We start from the raw sequence: 23187 nt of genomic DNA, 5'->3' as shown, positions 1-23187 counted from the left end.
CAAGGGGAGAATTCAAAATCTAAGTTTTTCATAAAAAATTCACAGTGATTGTGATTATAGTCAGCACACCACGCTTCAAGAAACACTGACTTAAAGGGACAGTGAATAGTTAAATATGCTTAGTTTGAAGACATCTAAAAACCCTTAAATTACTACAGTTTTGATAGCATCAGTTTAACATTTAGAGGAAAAAAAATTAGGAATATACAATTAAGGAAGTACATGTTTTGAAACTGTGCCAAGGAACGATACGATGCTAGTTTTCGATTAAGATGTAAAAAATGTAGAACTTTAGAATTCTAGCTCATCTGATTGCTTATGACATAAATGTAGTAACTTAAAAATCAAGTAAAATGTTTCTGTCAATGCAGTATTAGACTTTTTATAGGATTTCTGTTTAATTTAAAATTTTCCATGAGAACTAAGGCATTATATATTTATGTAGGTGGAAAAACAATGAATAAATATTCCTCAAGTCTTTTCTCAAGTCACCTTTTCAATGAGTGGCAGTAGTTGCTTAATAAATATTTTTGAATGAGTGATTATTAATTTTTCACTATGAAGATTACCACTTTCCACCTACTATAAACTTCTATTTTTAAAACAATTATGTGCAAAAGAAATATAATTATCTCTTTACATTTCCTGAAGACCTGCTACACACACACATACATATACACACCAATGAAAGATTAAAAAATTAATGATATCCCTGGAAGCAAGGAAATTTAGCTTTAGGTCTTAGCAAGTGAACATGGAAACTAAAAAGGAAGCATCTCAAGGTCATGGCAAAGGACTTTATTCTTTCTTTCTTAGAATAGAAATTGCTTCTGTCAGTATTAGGGAACCACTTATAAAGCATGTGTTTTAGAACAGAGACGGGTGGTGGAGATGAAGATGGAGGGTCCTGCTGATGTGATGCTGATGGCAACAATAAGTTTGCTATATTAACAAGCATCACCTTCAATAGGAAATTACATCAAGTGTGTATCTCAAAGAGCATTGCATCTTTAATAAATTAGAAATGTGGTCCACTCATATTTGACCTGTGTAAAGACTTAAGTTGGTAAACAGAGGCAGAGAAAATAGGAAAGAAGTCTGTGGATGGAAACTTGAGTTCTTGGGCTGTTTTTGCCCCTTTAAATTCCATTTCTCACACTCCAAGGGCAGTATTTATGGAGGATAAAGGCTCTAGCTCTGGAGTTAGACTAACTGGAGTTTGAATCTAGTATCTACCATTTGTTAGCTCCTTGAACCTAGGAAAGTGATCTCACTTTTCTAAGCCTATTTCCTCTCTATTAAATGAGATACTAACATCATTTATTATGAGTAAAGTGGAGGTTGACTATGAAGTTCAAATAAAAACACACATTTGAATCACTTAGCACAGTGCCAAATTTCTTACTTTCTATTGTTATTGCCACCATCACTACTATTACCGTTATTGTTATTCTGAACTAACAGAAACCACTTCCAGCTTACCTCCAATCTTTTACTCTGACCCTCCCTCATTTCCTATGTACTCTTCTTTTCCTATCTTTTCTCCTCTTCCCTTGAACCATCAGAGCCACGGTCATCACACATTCTCCCAAGGTCTATAGCTTTCACTTGTTGGTGCACCAAATTTGTATTGCATGTATGCCCTAAAAGACTTAATTTTCTCTCCACTAAAGAAGTCAATACTCTGTAATGGCTTATATGGGAAAAGAATCTAAAAAAGAGTCTGTATATGTATACGTATAACTGATTCACTTTGCTGTACACCTGAAACTAACACAACATTGTAAATCAACTGTACTCCAATAAAAAGTATTAAAAAATAGAAAAAGAAGTCATTAGGTCAGCAATAGTATGTGCACACTGAACAATTTACAACTATATGAATATTTTGTTGTTTGAGATTTTACTGTGTTAGTCTTGATAAATCTTGGTAAAGATGACTTTAAAATTTCTTCCTCACAAATAAACAGGAAAATGAGAATTCTATGTCATGCTGCAATGATTATCTGGTTTTCTGGAAAATTAAGATATCCCTTTAAATTAATAAACGGATGTTCTGCAGCTGTGTTTGAGTTGTCTATATGTGTCTGCAGCTAGTTTGCCGAGGTGGTTAGAACACCTTGCCAAGGGAGAGAGTGGGGAAATCTATAGACTTGTTTCTTATAATTCTTAATTTGGGGGAAGACGGATAATTGAAGGGTGAGGCTGAAAGTACGAGTACCTGAAGCCATGTGATCTTAATGCCTTTTAGACAAAAGATGAAGAAATGGTCATAGGAAAGAAAGAATATATATAGGATTGTTTGTCCCTGAGTCTTTATCTAGATGTGAGCGTGATCACCATTTTTCATTTTCCATTTTCCATTTGGCAGGCCTTGTTGAAATTTTCAGATTTGCTAATATCAACCCTTTAAAAGATAAAAATATAAAATAAATTATGAAAATGAGGCCAATTTTGTTGCAGAAAAATTGTTAAATAAGTATGTATTATAGGCAAGACATAGAATCTGGATCTTATGAGCAATTCTTAATTTATGCCTAGAAATTCACTAGAAGCTTTTTTTTCTTTCTGTTTTTGCGGTACGCGGACCTCTCACTGTTGTGGCCTCTCCCGTTGCGGAGCACAGACTCCAGACGCGCAGGCTCAGCAGCCATGGCTCACGGGCCCAGCCGCTCTGCGGCATGTGGGATCTTCCCAGACCGGGGCACGAACCCACGTCCCCTGCATTGGCAGGCGGATTCCCAACCACTGCGCCACCAGGGAAGCCCTAGAAGCTATTTTTAACAGAGCTCATATCTCTTCCTCTGATATATCTTTTCCTCAGTTCACCATTCTCATCATGCTCAGCATGCACAGATTTATATGCTGTATAATTATGGCATATTCTTAAGCACACACATAATATCCAGTCACTTCAGCAGCCATTTGGCAGTATTCTCATTGGGAACAAGGTATTTCCTGCTTTATTAATATGATAGCTTTCATTAACATTCTACTTCTTTTGTGGAAAATGTTATCAATTTCATATTCTTTTTGCTAAGTGATAACATAAGTCTACATCTGGATGTTTCATATATATGCACACTTTTTTTTTTTTTGCAGGAGAATAAGCTATGGCACAAATTTAATTGTTACAGTTGAGTTATAATGGATTCTGTGGAAAAATCCAATCTAGTTTTGGATTTTTAAGGCTTTAAAAATTAGCATTCAAAAAAGGTTTTTTTTTCACATTTTACTCCACATTATCTCCAGAAACAAATGACATCTACTGGAGTTAAAACTTCTGCTATAATTTAGATGAATTCTCATAATACGCATTCTACATATAACATGCTGTATTTAGTTTGCATTTAAATTCTATATAAAAATGAGTTTCTCATATGAATATTATATTCATTTCATATCCTTAGTATTATATTGTTAAAATCAAACCCTTAATAAATTAAGAGCCTTGGGGTCATGACACAACAGAAAAGAGAAGTAGCCATGTCTCTAATCTGACCCCAGACTTCTTTTAATCCATCACAGTCTTCTCGGTGATACTTTCTCTCTAAACAACTGAAAAGCGTAGCTCTGTTATCAGGCCATATGCATGCAGGATGAAACTGTTGTTTTACTTTTTACTCTAGTTCAAATGGGTAATTTAACAATCTGAGAAATATACTGGTGTCTATCTGTCTAGAATTTACCTTTCTACTGACATAGTTCTGACGGAATTATCTGTGATTAGTTTTCTCTGTTGCTTAAAACTATCTCTCAAGATGACCAGAATCATAATTTTTATCCCTGTATCAGGCTTTTAAATTTCTTTGCTTATATGCTAAAGTTCATCCTGACAGCAAACATAGGTAAGAAGATCTCTAGAGGTTATTTGATGGGAGAAAAGAAGGGTTGATAACCTTCAATCTGAAGGAAAAATAATTCGAAAAGCTTTGCAGGAGATGAGCTACAATTTGTCAATGACACCACAGCGAAAGGATATAAGGACCACTGTAGATTCTCTTCCAAAGATATCAAACTCAATAGACTTCAATTTATATAGTCAAAAAGATGTTGAACTTCAACGGGAAAGACAGTGGAAATAACACAGAAACATTATTCTCCACTGTACTAAATCACAAGGTATCTGGATCTGTAATGTTGTATATGTTCTTATTGCTGAAACACAGCGAAGTACATAACATGGAAATTCCCAAGCAAAAACCATACTTCTTCAGATAAAGGGATTGATTTGAGAGGATAAGCTTTAGAGTTAGAAAAATTTTCTATTCAAAAAAGTTGAAAATTTATGATATAAATATATAAAACAAGTAAAGCAAAAGTCTTTTTGCCAGGATAAACAAAATGAGAGGTATCAAAGTAATCATTTCCCTTAAACTACAGTATCATAGGTCTGGGAAAAATCTGAAAATGGAAGGAAAGGAAGTTTAGTAAAATGAAAAAATATTTCTTTACAGAACAAGCAGCTCACAGAGGTCACATGAGTTGAAAACCTAAGTCAGTTCAAGAAGACTTGAGAAAAACCCATGCCCAGAACTTCATTCAATCACTGGGAAAATTAACATGATGAGGGAAACACAAGCCACACACTTCTCCGTAAATCGTGAAGTCTTGTTATTATAAACCTAGAGCCTTACAATGCAGGGACCATGAAATGTACACTCACTCACTTTACCAAACAGCAGGACTGGGTGAGGCAATATAGAAGGTTCATTGATATAGTCATCAAATGAGACCATGCTTTTTTTGCATCTGTCACACTTCTGGTAAAAGGTTAAAGGATTCCTACCCTGTTGTCTTTAGCCCTCTTCCCTCCACCCACCCCCTCTCCCCACCAACGAAAAGATCAATTTTCTCTGCACCGATAATGATAGGTCCCCAGGACAGGATAACAGGACACAGTGGGACTGAAGAAGTTATCACTCTGAGTCTTTCATCATATTGATGAAAACACAGAAAATCCTGAGAGATTGTGTCCACCCATAATTTAGTAGTCTCTCAGTGGTAGAACTTGGACATGTATTCAAATCCATTTTTCTTCTACAGCCAAATAACATGGAGAATACCCGTTATAATCATGACTCTAGCAAAGCACTTAGAACTCAGTCTTAGATACGAGGCACTCAGAATTCACCAGGCTTGATGAATAATCTGTTTTGACAGATCTATTTGATATAGAAACATTCTTTTTCTCATGCTCTGTTATTTAAGCAAGATGATCGTTCAAGGGTATTTTTTAAATTCTAGAACATCTCTTTTCATCCTAAAAATTCCCATATAAATGAACTCACTGCAGCAGGATATCTTCAGAAAAGGTTGCCTTTAGCAGCTACTTCTTTTGGCTGGAGCTATAGTTCTCATAATTAAATTTATACCTTATTTAACCATTCAGCTGAAATTTGGATACGGTTTCTTCTAGCCAATTTTCATGGAAAATTATGTCACAAGTTTTGCATGTAGGAGGTAGCCAATGACTTTTACTTGTATGAATTATTCAAAGTTTGGAGCTTCTAATTTTCATATTATTTACCATTTCTGATATTATATCACATATCTCATTGTTTGTTTATTATCCATTTCTTCCAGTAAAATTTAACCTTCATAAGGAGAAGAGATCTTTTCTTTTCTTTCTTTTTCTTTCCTTCCTTCCTTCCTTCTTTCCTTTCTTCCTTTTCCTTTCCTTCTTTCTTTCTTTCTTTCTTTCTTCTTTTTTTAAGTTTTGACTCACTATTGCCCTGTACTGCCCTTAATCCATAGAAAGTATCCTACATATTTTCATTGACTGTATAAAGAAAAGACTAGAAATATTATATCTACTTATGCTGCATTATATCTATACCATTTTTCAAAGTGAAATGTTCTGTGTTTCACTTAGGATACCAGGATTTTTAGACATTCAATATAAGTTACACACAATGGGAAATTTGACTTCCAAAAGCTTCTGTATGAATTGTTCCCAAGAAATTTTCTATGAAGAAAACTCAATAAAGAACAGATTCCTACTGTGAGACATTTAAGTTAAATGGATACAGGTAGGATAATTTTATATTTAATATCAATTGCTATGTCATAATTGTTTTATTCAAAAAGACATTTACAGAATATATAAACCATCCCAAGATCACACTTTACTTCAGATTGAGAATGTATTTTATTTTAACATTCACTTGAGAAGGGGTTTTTTTGATTATTAGAAATATTTGTAAAACATCAAATCTTGTTCCTAAGAACTTTTCTTACTGTCAGTACTTACAGTATTTGTAATCTTTAAAAAGTGTATCTATCTCAGATTCAGATATTGTTTTTTTTTCCTGTCTTTTCCTCATTTTACAGTCTCTCCAGCCGTTTTGACCTTTAATCCAAACTGATCTTCTGAGATTGTGAATAATTAAATTTGTCACATATTTTCTAATTACTAAGTGCTGAGATGGATATAATATCAGAGAGGTTTAAAATGATGAGCTAAATTGAGAAAATGTGATTTCTCAGCAAACCACAGTAGGATAGAAGGAAGAATACTTAAAATTTAAATTTTAACTATGACTTCAATAACAAGAGGAAAGGAAAACAAGGTTTTTACCAGCTACTTTGAGGTTTTCTACCTTACCATGATTTGCTGAAGATCTAAAACAAAATTTCTTTCTATGAAAAGAACAGAGAGAGATGGAGGATGTCCTACTGTTTAATTTCCTATTATTTTGCTTTACTATATAGTTTCAAAGATAAACTTAAATGAATTGATTTTAAAAAATGGTTAGCTATTTTATGTACAGAATCATTAATTCTGCAGAGTAATTTGTACTTTTAGAAGGTGTATCTGTTAAGAAAATTAAAAAGATTATTTACATATGGCTAATGAGACATGTTGAAAGGCTTCAGAAGACAAACATACAAAAAAAAAAAAAAAAAAAACCCAAAACCCAGAGAATCATTCACAGGACCTGAAGTCATGAAAATCTGGAATTCTAAAACCTAAAATTACGTTTTGTAGACTGCATTTGGGGGCAGGTCCACCGCAGTTTGTGAAGTATTTATTTAGCTTTGAGGATTAGGACTTGGAGCTACAATGGTCAGAACCTGTTTTAAACAGTCCTATGTCCCCAACTTTAATGAATATTCTTTTCTGAGCAACAAAATTCCATGGCAGTAACACGTTTGGATTATATTTTCTATAGTATCACATTTACCCAGGACCCATGGTAATATCATCCACTCGACGATGGTTGGTGGTGGACCTTGCCTGTTCAAGTCTGACCTGTCGATGTGCTGAGAGGCAAGCAGCAGCAGGAACAAAAAAGTCAAATAGGATGCTGTGTGGCAGATGAACTTGATAAATGGCTTTCGGATGAACAGTCCAAGGGGGCTTTTGGGAGCTATAAGGTAGCACACAGAGAAGACGGGAAAAAGAAGTCCTATTATGAAACACGTCACCATCTTCACGGCCCAGTGTCTTCTCCTCCAGCCGGGAAACTCATCGTACCAGCGAGATGCCAGCAGTTGTTGACAGTTGGGCTGAGCAACAAACTACAGGGAAAGGAGAGGAAAAGTGAGAGTCAGGGTTTCACGCAGGGGCTCCAGCTCATCAACAGGAACACAGTGTTATCGTTCAAGTCACAAGTTCTGTTCAAACATAAAATAATTTTATGTTTACACCATCATAAAGTGCTTTAAGCCATTCTGTGAACAAAGCTCATTTATGGAACATTTTATACCCACGGCAAAGTGCTGAGTGCTTAGCCAGACACAACAGGGGTCAAAATACTATGGCTGCACCTTAGGAAGCAAAGATAGAGCTGAGGACTAAGAATATCCATAGGATGTATTGATAACTGAACAGAGCTGTGTACAAAGATATACACATATATGTGCATATATAAGAATTGTGATATACATATAGGTATATGACATGAAGTAAAAAATGGTGGTTATTTCTTGGTTTAGTGGTTATTTTCTGGTTAAGACATTATACTTTTTTCCCATTTTTATACTTGGTGTATTTTTAATATCTTCTATAATAATCACATCAGAAAAAGTAAATATATTTTTAATTGGGTTGAGGCAACAAGAAAATCATAACTGAAAGCATATTACATTACCAGGATGTAAATCATCATAGCTGAATTTGGTGGAAATAAAGCAAATACCTTACCTAAGTATCATCAATTACCACATACAAAACATTTCACAAACATGACAACGTTTTTATCCTGCCAACATGTTTGAGATGTAGCATAGATCTTACTCTATTTTAAGGACGAAGATGGGGGCTTATATGAGGGCTATAAATTTATTCAAGAAAATTACATATCTAGTAAATGATGAAATATATGGCTATCTGGTCCAAGATTCTTTTTTTTCTGTACATGATCTTTCTCATTGACAGTGACAGCTAAGCATTATATAAATTCAGAGGGAGTTTTCTCTTCCAGATGGAATGGTCCAAAAATGTTTCCCAGTGGGTCTGTACTCTGAAAGGGGAGATTTATATATGCAGAGAAGAGAGGGGAAGGCAAGGCATGTAGGTGAGAAAGTGTAGAGTGTGTTTAAGTGATGCCCTATGGACACTTTGGTCTGTAGTAGAAGCTTTAGTCCCTTGTTAAGGGACTCAAGAAAGTTCTGTTGGCATTAAAAATAGACCCACCCTAGAAGCAAACTGAACACCTGGCCCTTTCATGGGACTCTCCCTGCCCCAATATTTCCTATTTTTCTTCTTCAATCTTAGACTTTATGGATCTTCTTTAGGAGACCCTTACTTGACCCTTACTCTCTTCTGATGGGTACACAGAAAGTGGCTTGATGATCATAAACAAAAAGCTGTTTGAAAGTGAGAGACAGGTGATTGATTAAAAGAGCAGTTCAATAGTTGAGATGTGCAATCATATGGGCTGGATGTCAGATGAGTTCTCATGCAACTGTTTCTTTTCATTTTGTCTTAGATATTGTATTCATCAAAAGATATAGTGGGCAAAGCCACATGTATAAATGGAATTAAATGTATAATAATGGGTTCAGCAAGTACAGCTAAAACAAGATAAAACTGCATTTCTTCAAGACTGGGATGATGAGGCTCTCCTCACTATTTTGTAAGTAATTTATGAAAGTAAGCTTCAAGCTCCATAGTTAGTAAAGTTAAATTTTATAATCCAAAGAAGAGCTTTTCTTGACACATTCCTTGCCTATTATTTTGGTCAGAGTCAAGTGTTTGAAAGTCACAGTAGAGCTTTTGCTGATATATCTGTAGAGTACTGGGAAAGAGTGACACAGGTCATTAACAAGTTCTGTTCTCTTAGTTAGTTTCCCTCACCCCCGCCCAACACACACACATAATCCTTCACGTCAGCATTTTATACACAAAGCATAGTCTACCATCTTTTTGCTATTTTCTCATATAAAATATGTTCTACAGTTTTCTTCATTAGAATTTAGCACAAAGACCATAATAGAAGGGAATTAATGAAACCTATGAAAAATGCAAGATATAATGAACAGTTACTATAATCTCAGTAATTCTCACAGATTGAAGAAACACTATAAGGGACTAAGTGTGAACAACACATCTGACACATGCAGAAAAAAATAAAGGTATGTACTTTGTTCAACACGGTCTGGGTGAATTCTAGGACTAACATACTCTGCCCTTCTTAGCCCAAATCTCATTAGAGCATGAGACACCCCCGGGCAATTGAGCAAATAACTTTATTGGGAGCACTTAAGGTTTGCTTGGAAAAATATTTCCGTTGCCTAATACACAAATATAGGCCGTGTTAAATTACCTAGAAGAAGCAAATCATTTAATCCTCATAGAACACCTGCCATTGCCAAGCACTCGGTTAGCCTTAATTTTTACTAACGCATTTTCTTAAAAGATCTTTTTCTTTAATTATTGGAAAGTATATATCTGTGCTTAGTAAACGAACTGTGCACAATTTTTTACCAAACACAGACACAGTGAGGTTTACCTAGAGGTAAAGAATAGAGGCAGGATACTATAAGAAGAGCAGGAGTGGGGGAGTGGGTGTGTTTAATACACAAGTTTCTCCAAATGTAGATATTATTGGGCTACAAATTTGTTCTAATCTTAGGATTGAAACAACCGCAAAAGTATTCCTAAGAATCGCTATAGATCTAAATATTCTCACAGTGGTTTTACATCTTTCTTCTTCTACAACTGTTTGCTGAATGTCTACACCAGCATTCTCCAAATTGTAGCCCATTCACTAATAAATATTTCCATGAAAAAAACAGTTACCAAGTTAAAGATTAAAAAAATTAAAATTTTATATTACAGAATTTTTACGGTGTTTAACTGTTAAAGTAGATTAAAACACTTCATTTCTCTCATGTGTCCCTTCCTTCCTTCTCTCCTTCTGTTCTTTGCTTCCTTCCTAGACGCTTCCATCTTTGTACTTTGTTTTTTCTTTGTCCCCCCTCTTCCTGTCTTTCTTTCTTTCTCCCCGCCTCCTCGTCTCTTGGTTTCCTTGGATTATTTAGAAACTACTCAGCTGTACGCCAACCCCCTTTGAAGGACCCCCTCAGAGGGTGCCACCCTATCTCTGTGACACTTGCCATTGGTCCATTCTAGCAAAGCCGTCTTCAGGTGGGCCCTCACATTGCCTGCTGGGAGCCTAGAGGTCACGCCTCCTCTGCTCCATCTTTCTACTGCCCAGTGAGTCACGGGACCCACCATCTTCTATACCATCCCGGGACTGCGGGAGGTGGGGTTTCTTTGAAACACACCGTGTTACAGCCCCTTCTCTCTCTGCAGTTGTTGGCCGATTCCTAAACAATTCCTGACATCACATTAAAATTCATATTAAGACATTATAAACATTCAAATTCACATTTGTGCCATGAAACTAGAAAGGACACTCTAAAAAAAGAAAGATTTCCTCTCTTTCAATAACCTTTAAAAAAATTTTAAAAACCTAATCTCATGATTATTTATAAAGCTGTTAGTCATGGAATTTTAAATATTGAAGAAACTGTGAAGATTACTGAATCTAATCTCATTTTTACAAATAAAGTGAATTCCAGTACCAATGATTTAAAAACAACTACTCCAAGTACTAAAACACCCCAAACCTAAAGAAAACAAATAGAAAATAATGAAGAGAAAGGAGATACAGCTGAAAAGTGAAAACAAACAAACAAAAAAACAAACTCAAACAACCGAGAAACCTCACTGCTACGTGGCGAGGAATTAAAATATTAATTGGATATGGACAAAATAAGATGAAAAGAATTCAAAAATTAATGGAGCTCTGATAATTAAAATAACTATGGATTACATTTCCTATTTGTTTTTTCTTTATCTTTTTAGTTTTTCAATATATTTTTCTAGTTTAAAATTTTGAATCCAAGGTTCAGACTGTGGCCATATTCTCTTATCGAGCAAAATCTAGATTCTGGAAATAATCAACCTGGCACCTTAGTGCATCTTGACTAAGTCAAATAGTTACATGGGAGTTTCTGTTGGCTGTTGGACGATTATAAAGAGAGTTTAAACTTTTGGGTTGAATGAATTAAAGTGATTTAGGTAAGGGCTTAAAAAGGACTGCAGATTCATATACATGCCAGTTTCCCCTGGGTCTTACTATTTACTCCTTAGAATTTCAAAAGTAATCTATTTCCTTTGGGGTTTTATTTCCTCTGCCCAAGAATGTTTTTTGACAACTCATTTTGTAATGTGGATAACAAGGCTTAAGAATGATTTGTAGGCAGAAGAGCTTCAGGGAATTACTTTGTCCATAACTGAAAACCCTTTTTTCTTCTACTTCTGCCCTTAACTCCCTTCATAGCTGCCAATGGCCTTTAACTGTCTGGGCCTTTCTCTGTTTCCTAGAGATAGCTCTAGTTGTGTTCCTAATTAAAACAATTCTCCAGTCTCCTTGAGCATGGTCATACTGCATAACTAATCACTCACCTACTTCATTATTCAAAGCATCATTTGCATCTGGTGCTCCCTAGTTTGATTAACCAATAGTATTGTGCATCATCTATGAGTGGGGCATTGGCTAGATAAGTGGGGAGAGGACCAAGATCTGTAAGAACCAGATATATCTGTCTTCTAGGATCTCAAAATCTGTTGCGGACTGATAATGTGACTGGGTAACTTAAATACAGAGCATTACGTGACTTGTTAGAAAAGAGGTAGAATGTGTAGGAGGAATTATGCCCAATATGAAATAATCAGGGAAGATTGAAGAAAGGAAGCAGAATTTTTTAGTTAAGCCTGAGATAACAAGTAGAATTTTGACAGGCACAGCTTGGTAGGTGGATGTGTTTTAATTCAGATTTAGAGAATATCATGTTAAAAACTTGAGGATGGAGATAAGCAAGTTCAGATGAGCAATCCCTTGTTCTAGAATGTTACATTCAATGGTGAATATGCTAGAGATGTAGTATAAAGGAATACTGTGGCCATATATTGGGATACAGATAAAAATGTTTATTGAGGCAATTTCTCAAGTCTAAGTCCTTGCTGCTCAGTGGAGGCCGAGGCTGGCAATACCAAGAGACAACTGTACAATCACTTATAGTCTTATACACAAATATATAATATTCACTTTCATTGAATTACAGAGTATTGCACTTATGCCAACTTTAATGTATTTACATATTTTATAACCTAATTTTAATGAATATAATGTCACAAGATGGGAGATTAGTTTAAAAAGATTTCTATAAGAAACTTACACTGAGAAGATAATAATAATTCAGGCATAGGGAATCCAATAAAATAGCTAGTTGACTAATTGAGTTTTTAATCAGTGTCATTAAAAGGTAAAAAAATTAATGAAGATTTAATCATATCTGAGATGACATTGGCTAAGAAGCCTGAGATTAGTCAAGAAGACTGATTGATAAACTTTAGGTTCTTTCCTCCACAGGATATTGGCCTACAACTCCCCTGTCTCTGTCAAGTCAAAGAATCTCCTATCCAGTCATCAAATCACATGATTATTTTCCTTGGACAGGCATGTGAAATTCAGATTTGCAGATTGGAATTCAAGGAATACCTCAAAGCATATTACTAGGGCACCATTTCTGATGTCTACATATCCAGAAGGGAAGATGACAAGTAAACGCCATTTGACTGTGCTGGTGAGGCGGGGGCAGGATTAAACTTCTTAAATCATTTCTGGGCCTAAATTCAAAATTGGTTTGGCAACTGAGCTGGGATGATGAGTGGGCAATAACGGGAAGCAGAAAATGCAGAGACAAAGGAAATATGGTGGGAGGTGAAAAACCCAACATTGAATACATTAAACTATTGAACCTGGCAAACAAACAAAATGAGATTTTGGTAGTGGGAAGGCAGAGTCAATAGATATTGTTAGTTCTTTGAAAATCACAAAGGGCAGCAGTTGGTAGAAATTCCACGTCTCTTCACCAATAACCCTCTTCATGGTGCGCATGAAGAATTGTTTTAAACTATCATGGAAAAGAGATAAAAAACTGCCAGTCATTTCTAAGTGGCTACCTACATACATGCTTTCTTAAAAATGAAGAGATGTGGGGGCAGACAATTATACAGTTTTTTTTTAACATCTTTATTGGAGTATAATTGCTTTACATTGTTGTGTTAGTTTCTGCTTTATAACAAAGTGAATCAGCCATACATATACATACATCCCCATATCCCCTCCCTCTTGCATCCACCCTCCCTATCCCACCCCTCTAGGTGGTCACAGAGCACGGAGCTTATCTCCCTGGGCTATGTGGCTGCTTCCCAGTAGCTATCTATTTTACATTTGGTAGTGCATATATGCCAATGCTACTCTCTCACTTCATCCCTGCTTACCCTTCCCCCTCCCTGTGTCCTCAAGTCCATTCTCTTTTGAAGGAACCACCATTTGACTGTTGAATCATGTAGGTGAGCAATAGGTGAGAATGGTAGATGGAAAACAGAGGACAGCTTGTTCCTGGTCCTGGCCAGCCCTCAATGGGCTGGTTTTCCAGTCTCTGACGACAGTTACTGCAAGAAGAGTGGCAGTTCAGAAAACGTGGTCCCCTCTTAGTCTCCTGGAGGGAAGCCTACTGAGGACTAAACTCTGCTCTATTATCTGCCATGAGGACAAGTATCCAAGAGACAAAAAAGAGGCACTACAGGAGTGAATACTAGTTGCTGTTTTGAGATGAAAGGATACAGTCACTCTTCTTTCCCCTTTTCTATCCCTTTTCACATAATTTCAAGGCTAACTATTTCTGAGAAAATTTTTAAAATAGACTAACCATGATATGTGTGGATAAGAATTTGGAGGAAATGGAACTCTCATACATCAGCCATCAAAATGTAAATGGTTGGACTTCCCTGGCAGCACAGTGGTTAAGAATCCACCTGCCAATGCAGGGGACATGGGTTCGAGCCCTGGTCGGGGAAGATCCCACCTGCTGTGGAGCAACGAAGCCTGTGAGCCACAACTACTGAGCTGGTGTGCCACAACTCCTGAAGCCCGTGAGCCTAGAGCCTGTGCTCCACAACAAGAGAAGCCACCACAATGAGAAGCCCACGCACCGCAATGAAAAGTAGCCCCCGCTCACCACAACTAGAGGAAAGCCTGCGCGCAGCAATGAAGACCCAACGCAGCCAAAAATAAATAAACAAACAAATAAATAAATAAATAATTTAAAAAATGTAAATGGTCAACAACTTTGGAAAACAGTTTGCAGGATTTTAAAAAAATAAATTAAACTTACACTTACCATATGATGGGCTTATTCCAATTCCAGGCATTTCTCCAAAAGAAAAGAAGGCATATTGCCATATAAATAGTCACATACAAGTGTCATAGTAGCTTTGTTTTTAATAGCTAAAAACAAGAACAATTCAAATTTCCATCCACCAGTGAATGGATAAACAAAATGTGGTGTATCCAGGATGTAACGTACAACATGATAAATATAATTTACATGGCTGCGTGTTATATATGAACATTGTTAAGAGAGTAAATCCTAAGAGTTCTCATCACAAAAATCTTTTTTCTATCTCTTTAATTAGGTATTAATAGGAGATGATGGATGTTTACTAAATGTATTGTGATCATCATTTCATGATGCACGTAAGTCAAATTATTATGCTATGAACCTTAAATGTATACAGTGCTGTATGTCAATTATATCTCAATAAAACTGGAAGATAAAAACATGGTATATCCATGCTATGGAGGATTATTCAGCAATGAGAAGTAAGGAACTATTGATGTTCACACGTGGTTGAATCTCAAAATAATTATGCTGAATGAAAGAAGCTGGAGGCCAAAAGAGAATATGCTGTATGATTCCAGTGACAGAAAGCAGATCAGCAATCGCCTGAGAAGGGATGAGGGGGTGTGCAGAGAAAGATCATAGAAGGGCAAAAGGAAACTTATGGGGGTGACAGACGTTTACTATTTACTAGGTGACACGTTTACTATTTTAATTGCAGTGATGTTTTCACAGGTGTACACATATTATAAAAAAACTTAACACAGTATTCACTTTAAATACGTGCAGTTTATTGTGTGTCAATGTTACCTCAATAAAGTTGTTCAAAAATGGCTGCCCCTATCTTGCTGGTGCCAGAAAGCACATTCAGAATGATCTACCTCCAATCTGTTACCAATCTTACCAAGTTGGCTTCTTTCTCTTGGATTCGTCTCATTTTAATTTCAATTCCACTACCATGAGATATTATCATAACATCAGATATCATTATTTCAGGCTTAAACTAGGAGGAAAAATAAAGGTCTACTTTCTGCCAAAGCCTATTAGTTCTTCCTCCAACTAACCTATGTACCATACCGCTGAGATGAAGGGCCTTGCAAAATGCAAATTTAACTGTGTCTCTTTCTCAACTAAAAGTCTGTACTGTCATTTCATAGTCTCCAGGAAAAAGTCCCCAGTTTATGTAAGGCATACCAGGCCCTGAGCTCCTTTACCATAAGACTCATTTCCTCCACCCTTGCATATTTATACTGCAGGCACACAAACCCTTCAGAGTGCTCTGACCATGTCTGGACCTTTCTTACTGTTGTAGGGCTGCATGTGCTGCTACTTTTGCCTGGAATCATCCATCTGCTATTTTCTCAGAGTAAATTCCTGAGTCTTCCAACTCAGCTTCTGTTCATCTGATCAGTCTTAGAGTCAACTGTTCTTTTTCTCGGTACTGATATTTTTCCTTGAACATACACCTACCATTGCACTTCTTCCTCTTATCTCCTGCATTTTAATCATGGGTTGGAGTGAGCTATTTGAGAAGGGTCTGTCATTTTTCATCACCTGATCCTTCACACCAGTGCCTGGCCCTGAGATGTCAATGGATGTTTACTCAATTGAATTAACTGCTGAACATAGCTCAGGGCTTATGAATCCATTTAATTAGGCACTAACCGCTCCTGTAAGTTCCACAGAAAAGCCTGGTTAAAATTATTAGCCTCAACAATAAGAAGGGCACTTTATATTCTTATGCTTATTTCCAGAAAATACAAAATTAAATGCCTCTCTTTCTTCTGAATATAATGTTAATTAGTCCAGGCAGCTTCCTAGGAGATCCATGGTGTTGCTTGAGTATAGGATGAGAAAGCTGCCTCAGTCTAGGTTAGAGGTCAGTTCTTAGAAGCTATTGAAAATCAAGTTTTTCTTGGAAAATACATCTTTACAAGGAGTCCAGAGGCAGAGTATTTCAAGAAGTTTCCAAGGAAATATATTTCTGAGAAATGTAGTTCAATTCCATGAGGATCAATGAAAGAGAGACGAGAACTTGAAGTGGTGAACATGGTCTTCAGGACTCTGTGATCCTCTTAACAGTGTTTTAAAAAAGATAGTAATGAGATTCTTTTCTGTACCTTGCTCTTTCGTGCAATCAGAGGCATGCACGTCTGATGTGTCTGATGAAAAATGTAAGAAGAAAAAGATAAACCAACATCAAGGAACTCATTTCCTTGACTACAAAACCATTGGTGATGTCCAAACATTGGGAAGAAGTAGCAATGCTGGACTTCTATGCAAAAAAAAACACTCATGTTAAAAATGCATACATACAGGGCTTCGCTGGTGGCGCAGTGGTTGAGAGTCCGCCTGCCGATGCAGGGGACACAGGTTCGTGACCCGGTCCAGGAAGATCCCACATGCCGTGGAGCGGCTGGGCCCGTGAGCCATGGCCTCTGAGCCTGCATGTCCAGAGCCTGTGCTCCGCAACGGGAGAGGCCACAACAGTGAGAGGCCTGTGTACAGCCAAAAAAAAAAAAAAAAAAAAATGCATACGTACAAACTACAAATTTTTAAAAATCATTTTTAGTCTCTATATGGAGGATATTTACTATTCACTACTCACAGAGAATTGAAACACTTTAAAAGTAGATTTAAAGTTTTATTCTCCTATGTTATGTACATATATCAGACATTTATGGATAGGTTAAAGCAAATTGTGTATTTTGACTTGGAATTCTCCATACCCACTATCATTCTGTTCCGCAAGGTAATTATATCCCCAAACTTCATTTCATCAAGTTGTTAAGCTTCTGTAATACAATCTGTTTGTAAATTAGGGATTGCCTCTAAAAGATTTTCAGTAGTTATCTTTAAATATGACAAGATGTGAACATTTCCTACGCCAGCACCAGTATCCATTCCAACATTCCCCCACTGCCCCATCCCACCACCCATGCTACCACAATGCTATTCAAGTGGGCCTACGGATGGTCATCCAATAACTCTTGTCCTCCTGCTAATCTGGGATGCCCAAAATTGCATACCTCCTTTCCTAGCAGCAGAACCAAGACAGTCCCTCTAGTTCTATTTTTATTTATATATTCATAGCTATACTTAACTAGAAAGGGTCTGATTATGAGATGAAAAGAATTCATACAAATTGACAGCAAATTGCATTCACCTTAATCTTTCATTTGCATTTAAGAAATAATAAAATATAGTGAATGACAGAAATTTAGGCCCCAGAACTGAAAGAACCTTGCCTTTCTGCCCTGGGTTCTTCCCACCATGTGTCTTTGGTCTGAGTCTTCTGATCTAACTGACCCTGGAGAGGAAGGGCAAGCAGTCAGAATGTCTTCAACCTTCAATGCTGGTGCCCTCTCTATCCTACAGTAGGGATTAGATTTCTTGGTTCAAACAAACAAGAAGCTTCCATACTTGTTAGTAAATAGAGTTACAATCTCAGCAAAAATAAAGATAATGATAATTACACAGAATGCCTCTTGTTTGTTTTTTTTTTTTTTTGGTACCTAGATTTTCAGTCAAAAGAAATGAAAGCTATGAGGAGGTTTACAAATGCTCAAGAATTTCTTGCTAAATTCTTCCCTAGAGGTGGAAAGTCCATTTGATGGCAAGCAGAACCTATCTGCTTCATGTCATCTAGACATATTATTGCCAACTCTGAGTAACTATTTAACCACCTCCAAACATTTATAATGCAATTTTTGGTGCATGATGCACATGAGGAAGGTAGTCAAAATGTTTATTACATTTCTGTCAGGATAATTTTGCTTTACCTAAAACATTGTTAAAAGCTGAAGACGGTTTGAATTCTTTTTCCTTTTACTAAATTCAGTAAGACCACGATACATATTCTGGACATTTCTGTAGGCATCTCATTCCCTAATCCCAAAAGAATTCAAAATCACAATAGGAATTCAAAAAGGGAATATTTTCATACCTATTCCCAGAATTTAAGAACCGTGAGTAAGAGTCTACAAAACATAATATTTAAATAAGAAGACCTAATTTTCAGTACATCATTTATTTAGTTAGTTGAAAGTTAAAGTCCCCAAAAGTGACAAAGAAACTTCATTTTTCTCTCTCCATATAAATAAATGGCATCCAAGTAATCTCGGCCTTCTCAGTACACTGAAGATAGGTTTCTTATTTACCAAAGCGCTAGAAAATCTTTTATGACCTAATTTCTTGGGATTGACATAGTCTCACTCTTTCATCTTCAGCATGATAATCTTCTGTTGTGTCTGTACAATTTACGAGTCTGCCCAGAGAAGGAAATGTCCTCCTCCAACTGGAGCGAAGTCCAAGGCAAAATTTTCCACCCCAGGACACTGTGGAGGCAGAAAACACCGGGCAGGGAATCATGGGGAGTCTCTTTTGAGACCGTTTTCCACAGTATCACTGCAGTCTTGGCCTCAAAAGGTGGCTAGATGTTTAAAGATCGAGAATATTTTTGAGTTGGAGATATGGAACATTCACTCATTATCTAAGGACATCTTCTGGTCCTAAATGTCAGTGTCCAGACACTGCCCAACACCCAGATTTGAAAGGAATTCAGAACATCACAAGGATCTGCCAGTTACATTAGAGAGATGTCAAATACAAAAAGTAAATAAATAAATAAATAAACCCCAAAAACAGATAGGCTTATCCTTGTGAAGAGTATGGAATTAATATTTAAAAATAATATTATTGATAATAATCACTGTAGAATTACTATATAAGTGATGAAGGCAAAACTTTGTATGTGAAGCAACTAAAGAGTGAAAAATTACATCCTCTTTCATCATTCACTTTTCCTCCTTTCACATAGATACTCCAGCTCCGGAAATCCTCCGTCCCAAACGCAGCATCCTCCTTCAACCACTGCAATCACCACCCTGTCGTCTGCTTCTCTGGCCAGGATTCATTCTGAGAAAGCGGTCCAGGATCACCCTTCATAGTGGTGGGCTTTCTATATGTATTTTATATCAGCATCAACTATAATACATAATATTATAGTTAACTCTTTACATCCAATAGAAATTGGTATATTTATCTCTGTATACCTCCATACCAACTTGATACTATTTATTTCTGTATCTATAATGCTTTGCAGACTTTCTGGTACCAAGATGATTCTTGAGACATAGTTTTAGAATGAATGAGTAAATATATGAATGGCAACAGTAGAAAGACTGACTTTATCCACTGCTTTCAAAATTGTGTCTAGGTTATTTTACGGCTTTCATGCTGCTATGTAGCATGGAAGGAGAGGCTGAGTCTAAACATATGGCTGAAGGCTAAAGAAAAAAAGGCAAACAATACAACCTTCCTTCTAAAGGAAGTCAAAGGTCTATAGCACAGTATGTAACTGGCTTTTCTACTCTGTCCTAAGAATTAGGAAGAAAATTATTTTCTCAGTAAATAAACATGATCACGATATATGGAAAAGGAACTACTTACTTTAATTCTGTTACAAACTAATTACTGATTTCTGACTCTTGCTGGATTATGAGATTTCTACTCTCCTGGTTTATGTAAACATTGAGATAAGACACTGATCCCTGGCTCATGCATAAGACTTGTGCCTAAGTATTGATTGGGACTGTATTTTAATAGGCAATGCTTGAAGAATAAAATTAATCAAAAAATGCACAAAACTTTTCTTTTTTGGCTACTGGTTTGAGTTTTAGAAGGAGCTTCTTATTTATGTTTTTCAGATTTTGAGAAGATAAGTACTACCCCTACCACCAAGAAAAAAGTAGTTTATAAAATTTTCTCCTTATTTTTCAACTATACTAGAATTAATTTGATAGCTTTGGTGTGAAAATTATTTGCTTTCACATCAAAGAGAAGGATACGCTTAGAAATATAAATACCAGATGATTATTTCCTAGCAAAATATACTATTCAGTGTATACATTCTGCTTATCAATCATGTTATTTGTCCCTTCTCCTGTTAGAAAAATCTTCAGCTGATGAGTAGCCTTCTTTATAGGGCTTGAAATCTGGGATGTATTTGACACTTGGATCCTACTTCAGTTTGGACAAACTACATTTCAAGTGCTTAACTGCCTCATGTAGCTAGTGGCTACGTGCTGACAACAGAGGTCTAGTTTTTTCAAATTATAGACTAACAGATAGCTTTTGAAATTAAAAAAGAAAAACTCTAAGAGGATCACTGAGTACTGAATGCAGAGAGCAGTAATTTTGTTGTTTCAGCAGCTCTTAATAAAAAGTCTATTCTAGAAGAGAGTGACTGTACCTATTTCCCTGACAGACCTTCTCTCCAAAGGGTGACAAGAAGGTAGTTAACTGTATTTAATGATTTCTGCACATCTTCTCCCCCAACCCCCAGTGCTATGTGGTGCAGGGGATTTGCACTCCTCTCTCCTCTGTATAGTGTCTGTTCCTTGCAGTGCTAAAAAGAGATTGAATAATGCGGCTCAGTAAGATTTCAGAGTGGAGCATCCAGTCACAGACCTCTGTTCTGAGGATATACGTTGGAGGCAGACAACCCCGCCTAGGCAATGAGATGGCCTGACGGCTCCCACTCATTTCTCATGGGCATCCGATCAATAAGCAATCCACTGGTGTTAGTTGTTCCTATTTGAACATGTAAATAACACTGGGGTAGTCCAGCCTATCACTCAGTGCCATCTTTGAAATGTAACATTTTTTATCAGGAAATCAGATTACTTTCCTCCTTGCTAAGATTATCTTTACGAGCATGGGTGGGCTGCTCAGTTTTGATTTGGGAGCACTTCCTCACTGGGTCGGCCTGGGAGAGGTCCTGCCAAAGGGACATTTGGAGACCCTAAGGGCCCTGGAGAAGGTAAGTCTAGAGATGGGTGACAGGCCAAAATGGATAAGATGGGGGCAAATTAACAGACATCTCAAATGTCTGGGATCTCAAAACTGTAAACGCCTGGCTTATTATTTATCTGCTTTTATTTCTCAAAGGAGAAAGAAATATGTGAGGTTTGTTTTGTAACATTTATGAGGCACACGATTGAAAAAGTTGGATAAAAAGCAAATACACCGGTTCACATACACACACTCTGTGTCAGACATACCAAGATTTGTCTTTCTTAGAAAGTTAAGTGGAAGGTACTTCAAAAATCATCAAGCCTCACCTCTTGGCTTTACAACCAGGAAACTGAGGTCCAGGGAGGTCAGATGAATTTTCCAGAGCCACAAAACTAGTTAACGGCAGAGGCAAAGGTAGTTCCCTATCAGGTGTGGTGCTGACTGGAATGCAGGGTAAGGGGCAGTAGCTCGGGATTCAAGTCAACCCCTGAGTGAAGTCAAAGTTGCAGATCTATAATCCCAGCTCAGTAGTTATAGACTTTGGATAGTGGCAGTGAGATGGTAGCGATCTACCATCACCTTCTGCCATTTTGCATTCTTTTATGTAGACAATGAAAGATATCAAGTCAATAATACTGGTTTAAGCAAGTTCTAAAAATTGAATGAAATAAAACTAAGCATTCGGTTCCAAAGTACCGGCTTTGCGGTCAAGAGGGCTTTTCGTTTCTTTTTCTTAATCTTCTGAGTCCCTGGAATTGTTGCAGATGCCGTTTCTCACGCTCTAGATAACTAATAACCTTGAAAGAAAAAAATAATCCCTCCGAAGAGAAATGAGTATTTCCACTGCCTAGCCTCTTAAATCTTACTTGATGTTTTCTAAATGGGACTAAAAGAATTTCTCAAAGTTAAAGGATTGAGGGAGAAGAGTCATTTTATGTGGGATGAGATGTAGTAGTTTGGATGTATATAATCAGGGGGAATAAAAGAAGAGAAGCCAGACAGAAGAAAAAAAATATCCTTGGGTGCTTTGTTTTGTAGTTTAGCTTTTCTCAAACTTTCCAGACAGGGCAGAAATTCTAGAAGGTCAAGGAGAGGAATCACTTATTGATCCTAAGGGTAAAAGGGGTAATTTTCTCTGCTAAACGAGAGATGTGCTCAGGAAGATGAGAAGATGAATGCAGTAACCAAGCAGTGACCACATTTAATAAGACTCTGTGCATCCCTCACTTCAATTTCAACACTTACATAGGAAGCGTCCGGGTTCATCCCTATGCATCCTTTTCCCTAGCTCCAAGGATTCAAGCAATCACTGAGAAGTACGATTGTTTTCCCTACATTTCTATTTCTCACTCTCTCCTCTTACCACTTAGCCCAAGCTACCATCATGTCTTATCTGAAACACTTCAGTTATTTTCCCCACTCTATTCTAAACACGGCACCTAAAGAGATCTTTTCAAATCACACATTTAATCATGCCACTTCCCTGCTTAAAGCTTTTTAAAAACGTCTTGCTGCTTTTAAGATGAACACACGTTCTTAATGAGGATATGGCTGTTCTGGTTCCCGCCCCACCACTCCACAGGGTTTTGCAAACCGCTTGCCCTATGGTTGTCTGTGCTCCGGTCCCTCTACTGTCTCCATCCCCACAGAATTGTCCCAGATGATGCTTGCTTGTTCTGCAAT

General features: G+C 36.8%; 1 protein-coding gene across 6 annotated transcripts in view; it reads right to left on the bottom strand.

The window, feature by feature from the left end:
• Positions 1–23187, bottom strand: part of TRPC4 (transient receptor potential cation channel subfamily C member 4) — a gene marked incomplete at both ends in the record, with an annotated part of 112420 nt that overhangs the window by 38048 nt on the left and 51185 nt on the right. For all 6 annotated transcript variants that reach the window (XM_079721548.1, XM_079721549.1, XM_079721550.1 and 3 more), the window contains one exon: positions 7188–7524. In XM_079721548.1, coding sequence (XP_079577674.1) covers positions 7188–7524 — 337 coding nt within the window. The remainder of the gene's footprint in view (positions 1–7187; positions 7525–23187) is intronic.

Source organism: Hyperoodon ampullatus (genome assembly GCF_949752795.1).
Source record: "Hyperoodon ampullatus genome assembly, chromosome: 16".
In the NCBI taxonomy this organism is placed as follows: Eukaryota; Metazoa; Chordata; class Mammalia; order Artiodactyla; family Ziphiidae; genus Hyperoodon; species Hyperoodon ampullatus.
The sequence above is the reverse complement of the archived record's forward strand: the minus strand, read 5'-3'. Positions and strand labels throughout refer to the sequence as shown.